Source organism: Nerophis lumbriciformis, linkage group LG14 (genome assembly GCF_033978685.3).
Source record: "Nerophis lumbriciformis linkage group LG14, RoL_Nlum_v2.1, whole genome shotgun sequence".
NCBI classification, from domain to species: Eukaryota; Metazoa; Chordata; class Actinopteri; order Syngnathiformes; family Syngnathidae; genus Nerophis; species Nerophis lumbriciformis.
This window is the reverse complement of record NC_084561.2, coordinates 24,694,745-24,708,823: the sequence shown is the minus strand read 5'-3', so window position 1 is coordinate 24,708,823 and position 14,079 is coordinate 24,694,745. Positions and strand designations below refer to the sequence as shown.

At 39.6% G+C, this 14,079-nt stretch overlaps 1 protein-coding gene across 6 annotated transcripts in view; it reads left to right on the top strand.

Moving 5' to 3' along the window:
* dnajc6 (DnaJ (Hsp40) homolog, subfamily C, member 6) overlaps positions 1–14,079 on the top strand; it is a 78,069-nt gene that overhangs the window by 15,943 nt on the left and 48,047 nt on the right. For all 6 annotated transcript variants that reach the window (XM_061975745.2, XM_061975743.2, XM_061975744.2 and 3 more), the window contains one exon: positions 11,177–11,312. In XM_061975745.2, the coding sequence (XP_061831729.1) occupies positions 11,177–11,312 (136 nt within the window). The remainder of the gene's footprint in view (positions 1–11,176; positions 11,313–14,079) is intronic.

Here is a 14,079-nt window from a genome sequence, read left to right as displayed (position 1 = left end):
CTTAGAGAAAATATAAAAATACAGTGTTGCATATTGATATTTATCTGTTTCTATATATATTTATTGTGAGAAATCATTAAGATGATCAGTGTTTCCACAAAGATAAATATCATTAATTATTAATAATAACATAGAGTTAAAGGTAAATTGAGCAAATTGGCTATTTCTGACAATTTATTTAAGTGTGTATCAAACTGGTAGCCCCTGCGATGAGATGGCGACTTGTCCAGGGTGTACCCCGCCTTCCGCCCGATTGTAGCTGAGATAGGCTCCAGCGCCCCCCGCGACCCCAAAGGGAATAAGCGGTAGAAAATGGATGGATGGAAACTGGTAGCCCTTCGCAATAATCAGTACCCAAGTAGTAGCTCTTGGTTTCAAAAAGGTTGGTGACCTCTGGGTTAGAGTGTCCGCCCTGAGGTCGGTAGGTTGTGAGTTCAAACCCCGGTCGAGTCATACCAAAGACTATAAAAATGGGACCCATTACCTCCCTGCTTGGCACTCAGCATCAAGGGTTAGAATTGGGGGTTAAATCACCAAAAATGATTCCTGGGTGCGGCCACCGCTGCTGCTCACTGCTCCCCTCATCTCCCAGGGGGTGATCAAGGGTGATGGGTCAAATGCAGAGAAATATTTCGCAACACCTAGTGTGTGTGACAATCATGGGTACTTTAACTTTAACTACAGTATTTATTTTTGTTGTATAATTTTTTAAGTATGTCCCACCAACATTATAAATATTGATCATAATTCATTGATTACTTAATCGTCGGGACAAGTCCAATGAATAAAATGTAATCAATACGTTATTTTAAGAAAATGTTCATCTCATAAGGACACGTGCTATCTTTAATTCTTGAATATAATGTCAATGATATCCATATATATTTATAAAAAATTAAACAGATACACTAAAACTATCCTTTGCAAAAGGGTATAGAGTTCAGTTTCAGTTTATGTCGAACATGCATACGATACAATGTAATGCGTCACATATTTCCAGTTGTTTCATTACAGCACGTCCGAAAAGGAGTAGGAAGAAGCAGAGCTTATTTAATCCTACCCCTTTTCATTCCGTAGCAATTTTATCCAATTTCCTTGTTCTCTGTTACAGAACAGTGAATAAATAAATAATAAATGAATACCGGTAATATACCATAGTAAACAAATAAACAAATATACAATACGAAGGTCCTGAGTAGTCTTGGGTTCAATCCCGGGCTCAGGATCTTTCTGTGTGGAGTTTGCATGTTCTCCCCGTGACTGCGTGGGTTCCCTCCGGGTACTCCGGCTTCCTCCCACCTCCAAAAACATGCACCTGGGGATAGGTTGATTGGCAACACTAAATTGGCCCTAGTGTGTGAATGTGAGTGTGACTTGTCCAGGGTGTACCCCGCCTTCCGCCCGACTGTAGCTGAGATAGGCTCCAGCGCCCCCCGCAACCCCAAAGGGAATAAGCGGTAGAAAATGGATGGATGGATAAATACAGTTGTGGTCAAAAGTTTACATACACTTGTAAAGAACATAATGTCATGGCTGTCCTGAGTTTCCAATCATTTCTACAACTCTTATTTTTTTGTGATAGAGTGATTGGAGCACATAGTTGTTAGTCACAAAAACATTCATGAAGTTTGTTTCTTTTTTGAATTTATTATGGGTCTACTGAAAATGTGACCAAATCTGCTGGGTCAAAAGTATACATACAACAATGTTAATATTTGGTTACATGTCCCTTGGCAAGTTTCACTGCAATGAGGCGCTTTCTGGCAAGCTTCTGGTTGAATTTTTGACCACTCTTCTTGACAAAATTGGTGCAGTTCAGCTAAATGTCTTGGTTTTCTGACATGGACTTTTTTCTTCAGCATTGTCCACATCGTCCACAAGTCAGGACTTTGGGAAGGCCATTCTAAAACCTTAACTCTAGTCTGATTTCGCCATTCTTTTACCTCTTTTGACGTGTGTTTGGGGTCAGTGTCCTGTTGGAACACCCAACTGTGCCCAAGGCCCAACCTCCGGGCAGATGATTTTAGGTTGTCCTGAAGAATTTGGAGGTTGTTCTCCTTTTTCAGTGTCCCATTTACTCTCTGTAAAGCACCAGTTCCATTGGCAGCAAACAGGCCCAGAGCATAATACTACCACCACCATGCTTGGTGGTAGGTGGTGTTCCTGGGATTAAACACCTCACCTTTTCTCCTCCAAACATATTGCTGAGTATTGTGGCCAAACCGCTCAATTTTTGTTTCATCTGACATCACATGGACAAAGATAAGACCTTCTGTAGGAAAGTTCTGTGGTCTGGACTGTAAATAATCTTTATCTCAAAAGAAAAAAGAAAAAAAGGGTTCAAGATGTTCATCATAATTCTTGTTCTGTGTACTTTGTGAACACTTGTAGTTTGAACAGTCTCTTAAACTGAATCATATTGGTGCTTTGTTTGATTTCTTTGGTTAATCCGTTCCATAATTTTATTCCACATACAGATATGCTAAAGGTTTTAAGTTTTGTACGAGCATACAAATGTTTTGCATTTGATTTTCCTCTAAGGTTATATTGCTCCTTTTTTGTTGAGAAGAACTGTTGTACATTCTTGGGTAGCAGTTTATAGTTTGCTTTGTACATAATTTTAGCTGTTTGCAAATGCACCAAATTGTTGAATTTCAATATTTTTGATTCAATAAATAAAGGGTTTGTATGTTCTCTATATACCACATTATGTGGAACCACGATTTATGAACTTAACAGGTTTTTGAGCAGGGTTCGTTAATAGAGAAGCTTGTATATCGAAGCAAACTTCTCCATAAGAAACAATGTAAATATGAATAATGTGTTCCAGCCTTGACAAAAGTCCATATTTTAGTAAAAGTTTGTACACTTTGAACACAACATAAAGCGCTATACAGTACTGTATATTAAACAAACATAACACATGGGTGATGATCAACTTTCTATTTAATAACAAATGTAAAACAAAAGCTAAATCCACTGTCACTAGCCCTGTGGTGCTCTCAGTTTGAAATCACAACAATCCTCAACTTTAAAAGCCAGGTGGCTACAATGATTAGGAATAAAAAATACAATCTACCTTATTGTTGGTTTATTTTCTTTGCTTGCAGCTGAAGAAAGGGAGAGTAGGAAAGCAGTGTCGACAACGCTGTGGATACTGAATGTTTCAAATCACACATCGCTTGTGCATTGCTTTCTTTACACTCATATTGAGCTAGCAAAACTAGGAAAAATGCTGTAAAAAAATGCTAAATAACACTTAAAAGGCACACTAAGGAGCACTTAGCACAGTAGCTAAGAGCAGAACTATAGCTCGGTTGGTAGAGCGGCCGTGCCAGCAACTTGAGGGTTGCAGGTTCGATCCCCGCTTCCGCCATTCTAGTCACTGCTGTTGTGTCCTTGGGCAAGACACTTTACCCACCTGCTCCCAGTGCCACCCACACTGGTTTAAATGTAACTTAGATATTGGGTTGGTAAAGCGCTTTGAGTCACTAGAGAAAAGCGCTATATAAATATAATTCACTTCACTTCACAACTGCTATTCTGACTGAATGAGCACCGTAGATCGATAAGCTCGCTCACAATGGATGTGCTGCCGAGCACAAAATGGTAGATGAAACGTTCTTACACTAAGACAAGGTTTGTAAAACAAAGCATATTTTTTATTTGGTTCATAAATCGAAACGTTGTTATGAGGGGTTGGTAAATCAAGGTTTCACTGTACAGAGAATGTAGTACCGGTATATGCGATATTTCAAAAATGATTTTAGATCAGAACTGACACAATACAACTAGCTCAAAGAACCTTCCAAAATAATATTCTAACATGTGAGATGTGACTAGTTCCGTCAGGCGTAAAAACCTCGCTGCAGAGTCAGCCTGTCTTCTTGGATGAATGTTCATGTGGAGCACAAGGCGCTCAATGAACGAGGTTGGCGGATTGTGACTGACATGGGTGGGTGGGGGGGAGGTTCTTGGTGTCAGATGTCTGTCTTGCTAGCCAGGCTTACCAAACGGGCTGTGCTAAGTGTAAACACCACATTTTGCCGCATCCATCTGGACTAGACAGGGAGATACGGTATGCAGACAGTTGGGACAATTCTATCCTTTTAACATTGTGAGGGCAGTTTGGACAAGGCCCTTTTCCTTTTCAGCACGTGTGGCCCAGTGCACAAAATACTACGATCTGGAAAAGGAACGATTAGGTGGGTGTGATGTGGAGGAACATGGCTTGGATGGACTGAAACAGAGATTGTTAGGAGTAATGGTGAAAGTTAACATTTTAACTCATGCGATTAATCACAAAATATTATTGTATTAATCATGTCTAAATAAAAATTGAGGGCCTAATACAGGGGTCGGCAGCCAAAAATGTTGAAAGAGCCATATTGGACCAATAATACAAAAAACTAATCTGTCTCGAGCCGCAAAAAAATAAAAAACTGTATATAAGTGTTATAATGAAGGCAACACATGATGTAAGTGTCTATATTAGCTATAACAGCCTACTATCAAAATGACTATGTGTCGCAGGCTGAAGCAAATCTTCGTTGACAGAAATGTTGAAATGTAATATTTATTCTACACATTTTTACAATATTAGAAACCATTAGTAAATCAGTGGCTACTCAGAAGGTGAGATAACTCCTGGAAATTACTGGCTTTTAATAGCCAAAGGTATAGATGTGTGTCCAAGTTAAAGGAAACAGCAGGCGGTCTTCTTTTAATACATTCATTACAATCTTTGGCAAACTAGATAATGTTTGCTGTGGCCTGGAACAACATGGCACACAAACAACTATCTCCAATGTAGCCAATATCACATACAGATAATGTGTCATGAGACATGCAAAACTAAATTATATACAAAGAGGATCAAAGTAAAGGATATTACATGAGCTCAAATATAGCTACAAATGAGGCATAATGATGCAAAATGTTGATACAGCTAGCCTAAATAGCATGTTAGCATTGATTAGCCTGCAGTCATGCACTGATCAAATATGCCTGGTTCGCACTCCAACAAGTCAATAACATCAACAAAGCTCACCTTTGTGCATTCACGCACAGCATAGAATGTTTGGTGGACAAAATGAGACAAAGAAGGAGTGGAAGATTTTACATGTAAACAAACTGTTGCGTCACAGTCCACGCTATGGTGAGTTCAAGAACCGCTGAAATGAGTAGGACAAAACGATGTTCACCAAATACTCTCATCAATGAAGCATAAACACAAACATATTAAACAGTGGCCTTTCTAACAATTGGGAACGTTTGTGTCATGTTTGTCCTCAAACAAAAAACATACTAAAACCAAAAAAATATTTCCCCCCCATCTTTTTCTATTTTCAATCCTTTTTTAAAAAAGGATCCAGGGACCCACTAGGGCGGCACTAAAAAGTCGCGGGTTGCTGACCCCCGACCTAATCTGATAAAGGTTTGCGTGTAATAAAGCACGTGCAAACCTGATACCACATGCAAAGCTGATCTAATAAACGTGTCCACGGAGGATTGCGTCTCTTTAGTCAGCAGAATAAGGAGCACAATCCATTTACCGTGTTTGTCGTCATGAATATGCAGAATATATGCTGATCATCAGAACGTCTATATTACTGGGAGAGTCATTCAGCACACGCAGTTTGATTTATTAGGAATACAACTCAACTGCGAACGCTATTTATTTATTAGCACGTCTGAAAAGTTAGTGCAAATGTTTGACCATTTGAACATTTGACCAGTAGAGGGTGATTAAGCTACACCTTAGGTTTAATTGGGATGAGCCACGTGTCCAATGTTTGATGTGGATGTTGTCTATTTTGTATATATGTAAACATCTGTAGTTTATTGTGTGAATGTATTAACACTAAACCTTTTGTTTTATTTATGTAAAATACTCAATGGACATTATAGTTTTGTAATGTTAATTCTATGTTTATATTTTCAGTCTTATAAACCTAAATTAAGGAAGAAGTGTAAAGAAATACAACTAAGGAAGGAGAAACATCAGTCCTAAACAAAACTTCTGGAGCTTCTGTTTCTTCATGCTGTTAACTATCTGTACACGCCGGAAACGAGTAGCGAGGGTCGAATAATTAATTAATTGACAGTGCAGTGTGAAAGCCAATGTGTTTATTTTGTAATTAAGTAAACACGGTCTCATAGGAATATAACCTGCAGAGACACTTTCTGATGAAGCATCCACATTTCGATGGAGGGCTCCTAAGCCCTTGGGCTTTTGAAACTGCAGTTCTCTTCATTGTGTAGTTGAATAGCTCTGATATATGGACTGTCAAAAAACCCAAACATATATCAGACATATTGTCTATTCAGCAATGTAAAAAGTGGTTTCAATGTAGATGCACAGCAGGACTGCTTTTAAAATGCCCCAAAAAGTGGTACATGTTTGAAAACATAGCAAAACGCCACAGGTAGGATCATAATAAGATGAATATGCACATTGCGCAGTAAATGATAGTGTTTCCGTAGTGAAAGATCCATATAGTACACGCAAAATCCTAATTTAAATAAGGTGGTCTGCACCACTTTTCAATTGCGCATGCAGTCTTAGTAAATCAGACGCAACACACCCACGAATAGTACATGCAATTTTATTGTTTGCACACACTGTTTAGCGCATGGTATTTGGATCTTAGTAAATCAGGCCCTAATTGTGCAATTTATTTTGACTGCACATGCTCCTTTTACCTTGACCACAAATGGTTTCCTGAAAGTGCATAATTTACTTCAAAATACACTTTGACGGTACTTTAGATCAATGTTTTTCAACCACTGTGCCGCGGCACACTAGTGTGCCGTCAGATACAGTCTGGTGTGCTGTGGGAGATGATCTGATTTCACCTATTTGGGTTAAAAATATTTTTTGCAAACCAGTAATTATAGTCTGCAAATGATGTGTTGTTGTTGAGTGTCGGTGCTGTCTCGAGCTCGGCAGAGTAACCGTGTAATACTCTTCCATATCAGTAGGTGGCAGCAGGTAGCTAATTGCTTTGTAGATGTCGGAAACAGCGGGAGGCAACGTGCAGATAAAAAGGTGTCTAATGCTTAAACCAAAAATAAACAAAAGGTGAGTGCCCCTAAGAAAAGGCATTGAAACTTAGCGAAGGCTATGCAGAACGAAACTAAAACTGTACTGGCTACAAAATAAACAAAAACAGAATGCTGGACGACAGCAAAGACTTACTGTGGAGCAAAGATGGCGTCCACAATGTACATCCGAACATGACATGACAATCAACAATGTCCCCACAAAGAAGGATAAAAACAAAGTAAATGCGGGAAATATTGCTCAAAGGAAGACACGAAACTGCTACAGGAAAATACCAACAAAATAGGAGCGCAAGACAAGAACTAAAACACTACACACAGGAAAACAGCAAAAAAGTCCAAATAAGTCAGGGTGTGATGTGACAGGTGGTGACAGTACACCTACTTTGAGACAAGAGCTATAGTGATGCATGCTTGGTTATGCTTTAAAGTCATATCCAACAATTGCGACAACGACTTTTTAATGTCAATATCGGCTGCCGAGTTTCAATTTTAATGATTTCTGCTGGTGGTGTGCCTCCGCATTTTTTCAACGCAAAAAATGTGCCTTTGCTCAAAAAAGGTTGAAAAACACTGCTTTAGATAAAGCTATTAACAAGTGACTTAGTCACTAAGTATGAAAGTGCAAACAGAGTGTATTTCTTTTGGGCGAGTTAATTTTTTTTTATAGCCATTGGCTAGTTAACCCTTGGCTCTCTCTATGTACAAGTTCTGTCAGAAAAGTTTCATGGCCAGTGTCACTGGTGAAATGTTTCAAATCCAAATTGTTTTCTTTGAAAAGTACTCCTCCTGGAGTCTTAACGCACTTCCCCAGCCTTCTTTGCGTCCTTCATTTGTGCACTCTATGACTGATTCTTTCTGGAGACCTACGCAGCTCCATTTTCACGGCCAACTTGAAGTATTTTACTTCTTTAAATCGCCCGAGATCAGTGTTTCTTAACCATAGGGCCCATTGCTGGGCCGTGAGCGCCTCCTAGAGGGCCGCCAAAATATATATGTTTCTCAGCTGTGGTCTGTATGGGCCGCAGGGGTTCTCAGTTGTAATACACTTTTCCACCACTTGAGGCAGTAATGACAATCTCAAACAAACAGAAGAAGTCTGCAGTTAAACTCAGAGAAGTTTCTCAAGTGCCAAAAATATGACTTAAGTGGTGAAGCTGCATTTTCATTTGCACTTTATTTGCACTTTGTTTTTATTTAGTCCAGAAACATTTAGTTTACTTATTTTGGCACAACATCATTATGTGTAAGTTTTTTTTTTTGTCAGTTATTGATTAATCCCTTCGTTTGCTGTATATTTAGTACTTAGTACTTATTTTTCTAACCAGTCTGACCGAAGCCTAAGGTTTATGTGTTAAATAAACAATCATCTTCGTGATTAACGCATGGTTTCATATAATTTGACAAGGTAGTAAACTGTAAGTAGGTTAGGTATAATCATTGAATATGATTAAAACCAAGAGTAAGATTACTAATTCAGTGTCAATATTTGAGTGGAAAAGTTTGGCCCCGAGGTCAAAAAGGTTAAGATCCCCTGCCCTAGATGACCCTCCTGAAATCACACCTCGCCAGGTCGGGATGGTGATGCTCCAGATGTTTTTTTCGTTGTCATGGTGAAGCAGCCACCAGTTGTCCTGCCACATCTCTCGCCTCTTCTCGTCAATCTGAATGAAGCAAAGGACGCAGGATTTTGTTTTGGAGACGTGCTGGTTGATTGTGTCAAGAAATCGCAGTAGATGATGCCCCTCATTTTGAAGAATTGTATTAACAGTCCTGGAACTTTTCTGACATATAGAAAAATCAGAGAAGGGATTAATTTTGTAGTAAAAAGATAATGAGACAGTTTCAGAGTGTTTGTCCTTTATGTAAATGTCTACATCTGTGTCTTAGGCCTACATCTCTGCTGCACACTCTTCTCAATAGATATTCTGTCAGCTAATTTCCATAATGGCTTGCATGGGCATGGCTTCTGCTTGGGACTCTAATTATGCCAGCTACTGTGAAGTGTTATAACTTGTACACACAGCAAACTGTGCAACTGCTCCTTCAGGATCTGATACAAATGAAATCCCTGCGCAAAGATACAATGTAGACTGAATGGCTTCCTGAGCAGAAAATACACTCACCCTCCTGATGGGTTTGTGTGTGTGCAGTAATGTGAGCTGGGTCTGTCTGCATGCATGAGTAAATGTGAGTGTCTCCCTCTCATAGTCATTCACCTGTGTAGCGTGAAGTATACTGGACCAAAAGCGCAATTCACTTCATGGACAACGTGTGTGACGATAAAACTTATTTAGCAAAATAAGCTTTGAATGGCTTCTTGTTTAGTTTGCAGTTGCATGTTGTTGTTTTGACCACAAATGCTGTGCTCTAAAGTGACCTTTGGTTGCTGTCCAGTCCTCGACTAGGAGCAGCCAGCAGAAAGAAGCAAAGACATTTCTGGTAGACTACAAACACAAAACACATCTGTCGTACAATTTCAGGTTTTACAATAAAGTACACACAACTCGTAACATTCAAAGACAAGAAAGCTTGATTAGATGTTGCCCCCCAAAAGTCTATGGCTATATTCATACAGCAAATCATTTCCTATTTTTTCATGTATCAGACTTTTTTACATCAGTGTGAACAGTAGAAAGTCAAAAACCCAACAGATCCGACCCAGGCCTGTGCTAAGAAAAATAAATTTTTTAGTAAGTACTAAAAACACAACTGTGGATAAGTGTACACAGCCAAGCCATGAAGCAGGTAAAACACACATTTTTTTAAAGATAAAACACAAATTGTAGGAATTCATTGTACCCCCGCCTTCCGCCCGAATGCAGCTGATATAGGCTCCAGGGCCCCCCACCTCCGCGACCCCGAAAGGGACAAACGGGTAGAAAATGGATGGATGGGTGTAGTCATTTCACTTGCATTAGTTGACGCTAATTGGGCAGTTTTAACTTCGCTAATATTTGGCATCAAGCCAAGCAGCTGTGTACGCATCTACGTATCTACATGTGCATAACAGGGGCGCTGGTTAACTCATGAGAGTAGTGTAAGTGTGTTTACGAGAATGGTAGCGTGTTGCCTGAGTGACGTCAGTGAGTCAGTGGGGGTGTAAAGAGACAGAGAGGTAGTGTGTGCACTGCGCAGTAGAGTGATGAACAGGTCCGGTTGTGTCCTGCAAAACTAATAATAGCAACCAGATTGTCATGAATCGGCGGCCTCAAATTTTTTACGGAAAGCGGAAAGTGGAACCCCTTCACTTTACCCATTGCCGGGTAAAGTGAAGGGTGTTAACCCTGACGAAAACATCCGCCCTGGAAGGAACGTCTGCCCTGTGCTTCTCGACTATGGCCAACATTATTACCTGTCACTCTTTATAACTTCTTGTGCAGATCTGAATGCTTATTATTTAAATGTTTGCCTACGTTTTAAGAAAAGTTGGTAATACTAATCGCCACGTTGCGAGGCGTGTCTTAAAGCAGCTCTTGCAGCGTGGCGCCTCCCTGTTTAAAGCGTTACTTCTATTGATAGTTTTGAAGCCCAAATACTTCCATATTGCGCGTCACGCACCCTTACCAGTAGAAATGTGGTATTTTGCCATTCTTCCTCTCCAAGATTTTATTGTTTGTATGCCCTTTGTGTGTGCGTTTTGACACACTCAACATCATGCGCCTCGGTTCTGTAGTCACTGTCGCACAGCGGCATTCGGATGAAAGAACGGTACCGTTACTTTTCAAAGGTAGTATACTACCGATTTCAATGAATTAGTATCGTGGTACTTTATTAGTACCGGTATACCGTACAACCCTACCACAAACTATTTTATTACACCCCATTTAGTAATCATATAACAATCAAACCAACACTTAAAATTTCACCTGTAAAAGTGTTCATGGTATTTTATGATGAGTATGTATTTTTCTAGTGTCCAATGCTTTTTGAAGGCAGATAGATTTAACTGAATGCTAAAGTATGGTTATATTTACGATTATATCAATTTTCTAAACACATCTAAGCCGCTGAAAGTGAAGGCGCCTCATGGTAAATGCCATGTTTTTGTGAAACCTGTAACTTTCTTTTAGTTTTGGATACTGATTTGCTTAACCTTTTCTTTCTCCAGATATGGATGCCAATTATGGCGGAGGACTGTTGGATATGGTGAAGGGCGGAGCTGGAAAGTTCTTCAGTAACTTCAAAGACAACCTCAAGGACACGCTAAAAGACACTTCCACCAAGGTCATGCATCAGGTTGCCACGTAAGTCCCATCTGCACATACATACACAGCGGGAAAGAAATACTGATTAGATCACCTGCTGATTTAAGTTCAACTCTTTACGGAGTGTTTTATTTGATACAGAATATCAACAAACTATCCCGCAAAAAGAACATTTAATCAGAGATTAAAAATCAACTTTGTTGAGTGAAATAACTGTTTGATACCTGAGCAAACTGTGACTTAGGTCATATGTTGGGTCACCAGGGTTGCACACATTTCGAGAGGCATGTCAGTCCACTCCTCTTTACAGACACAGTATTTTTTGTGATACTTTAAGTTGCAAGCATAACTTGAGTTAGGGGTCCCATCCGCCGTCAGTTGAATAGTATTTGTCCACAGCCCACAACAAGAGATCGACACAATGCTGCCCTCCTACGACCAGAACTGAGAAAGTGAGTTCAAAGGAGAAGATGCGGCTGACCGAATCAGAGAAACAAACAATTTAAAACATGTCCTATCAGTTAGCAGTCATGGCGGCGAGTCAGTCCACATCACAAGGACATTTTTTGCCATAAAAATATGAAAAAGGCTCTATTAGACATTTTTCAGTTTGTTCTGTCTCCTGACTCAACAAACTGGATGACCAAAAATGTATCTTTTTGTACACAAACACAGCTTGCTGTCAACTCTGACCTCTGGTCAGTCACTCAAATACGTCCGTATGCAACATAAACAACGATTTCCTATTTGTTATTGTTACACGACAGAGTAGCAGCTTGTAGGAGACTCCTACAAAAGTCTACTCACCAATGCTGAACAATATTATTACGTTACTTCATGAAAATACTGTAGTTGTTTGTAGTATATGCTATTGTAATGTACAGTTTGTATTTTAAACAATATTTCCCATCAAAAAGTTTTTTTTTTCTTTTTAAAAGCATTATACATGTGAAAATTGTGGTGTTTCGGGAGGGGAAAGCACAGATTAAATTGATTTCAACTTATTTCAATGGTCGGGGCTGTCTAGAGATAGTGTTACAAGCTTTGTCATGGAATGCAATGTGCTCGTAAATTGAGGTACTACTGTACTCTCCAAAACCTGAAAGTTGTAAAGCTGTCACTTGTTGACTCAAAGCTTCAGCTCACATTGAATAAGAGTCTGGTTCGGAGACTGGCTAGGCCACTCCAGGACCGTGACTTGCTTCTTCTTTGTTGCTTTGGCCTCCATTGTCACGCTGTGAGAGATTTGTATGTACGATTCTACGGTACATGGTCTCGTTCATTGGTCAAGTTTTCCTGTAATCTTAGGAGTGAGACAACCTCCATGTTTGGCAATAGGGATTGTGTTTTTCTCATTTGACCACATAACATCTCTGAAGTATTGTGATGTTCATTGGAAAACTTCAAACAGGCCTGTACATGTGTCTTCTTGAGCATGTGGACCTTTTGGGGATAACAGGATCTCAATCCATTGTGGTGAGATGTGTTTGCAATGATTTTCTTGGGTCACAAATCCCTTGTGATCATGAACCAGCCATGTTATTCTGGGCTGATCCCCTAACTTTTATCAGAATCGTCCTTACCCCACAGAGCTTTTCAAGTTATTGAGCCAACAGTGGTCTCTTTATCACTAAGCTTTTGCTGAAGGCACAGGACTAATTTGGTTGCTTCATGGGCACATAACAAGTCTGTGTGAGTCTTGCTGGTTGGTAAGGGATTCAATACTTCATTCACTTCACAAAAACACGTTTATCTAATAATGCACCTTTCTGGATTTTTTGTTGATATCTTGTCCCTCTCTTTTGAAATAAACCTGCCAAAAAATGTACTACCCATGTCAACTGACTAATACAAAGAATATCAGAATTTTGGTGTCATCCTTTGAGTGTTTTAATACAGACTCAATGGTTATAGATGTGAACCACATCAGTTTGGATCAGGGGTACCATAGTCTGGCACAGCTTGGTCCAGTCCGTGTGTTTGTGCACTGGGACCACAAAGGGGGCTCTGTTGTTTGAATCACGCACCCACATTTCCTCTTGCTGTTGACTCAGCAAGTCTGGTGATTATTCCTTCCTCGCGTCTCCCCTTTTAAACCTGCACTCCCCTGTCCTCTAGCTTGTTTCTTGTTGTTTTCAGCTGTGTTGCTCGCCGGTTCGCTATATGTCGCTCCTCCCCGGGGCTGAATTATTCATGGTAGCTTATTGTGCCAAATGGTCAGTGCACTGCTTCAGTACAGAAGGTTTCATTTCATTGCTCCTGTGTGTATTGCATGTCTGTTCAATGTATATACAGCACGCGTGTAGGAGGTTTGGACAATGAGGGAGGTACAGCGCTATACCAACCGGCAATAAATCCTGCAAAGAGAACGAGCACATGGAAAGGTCCATTCAACCGTCCATTTTCTAAACTGTGTTGGCAAATAGATGACTTATGTAATCTATAGTAAATATTAGAGGTGTGGGATAAAAATTTGCGATTCTCACGTTGTACGATTCAGAATCGATTCTCATTTCTAAAAAAACGATTTTTTTATTTTTATTTTTTTATTTTATTTTATTTTATTTTTTTAATTAATCAATCCAACAAAACAATACACAGCAATACCATAACAATGCAATCCAATTCCAAAACCAAACCCGACCCAGCAACACTCAGAACTGCAATAAACAGAGCAATTGAGAGGAGACACAAACACCACACAGAACAAACCAAAAGTAGTGAAACAAAAATTATATCAACAACAGTATCAATATTAGTTACAATTTCAACATAGCAGTGATTAAAAATCCCTCATTGACATTAT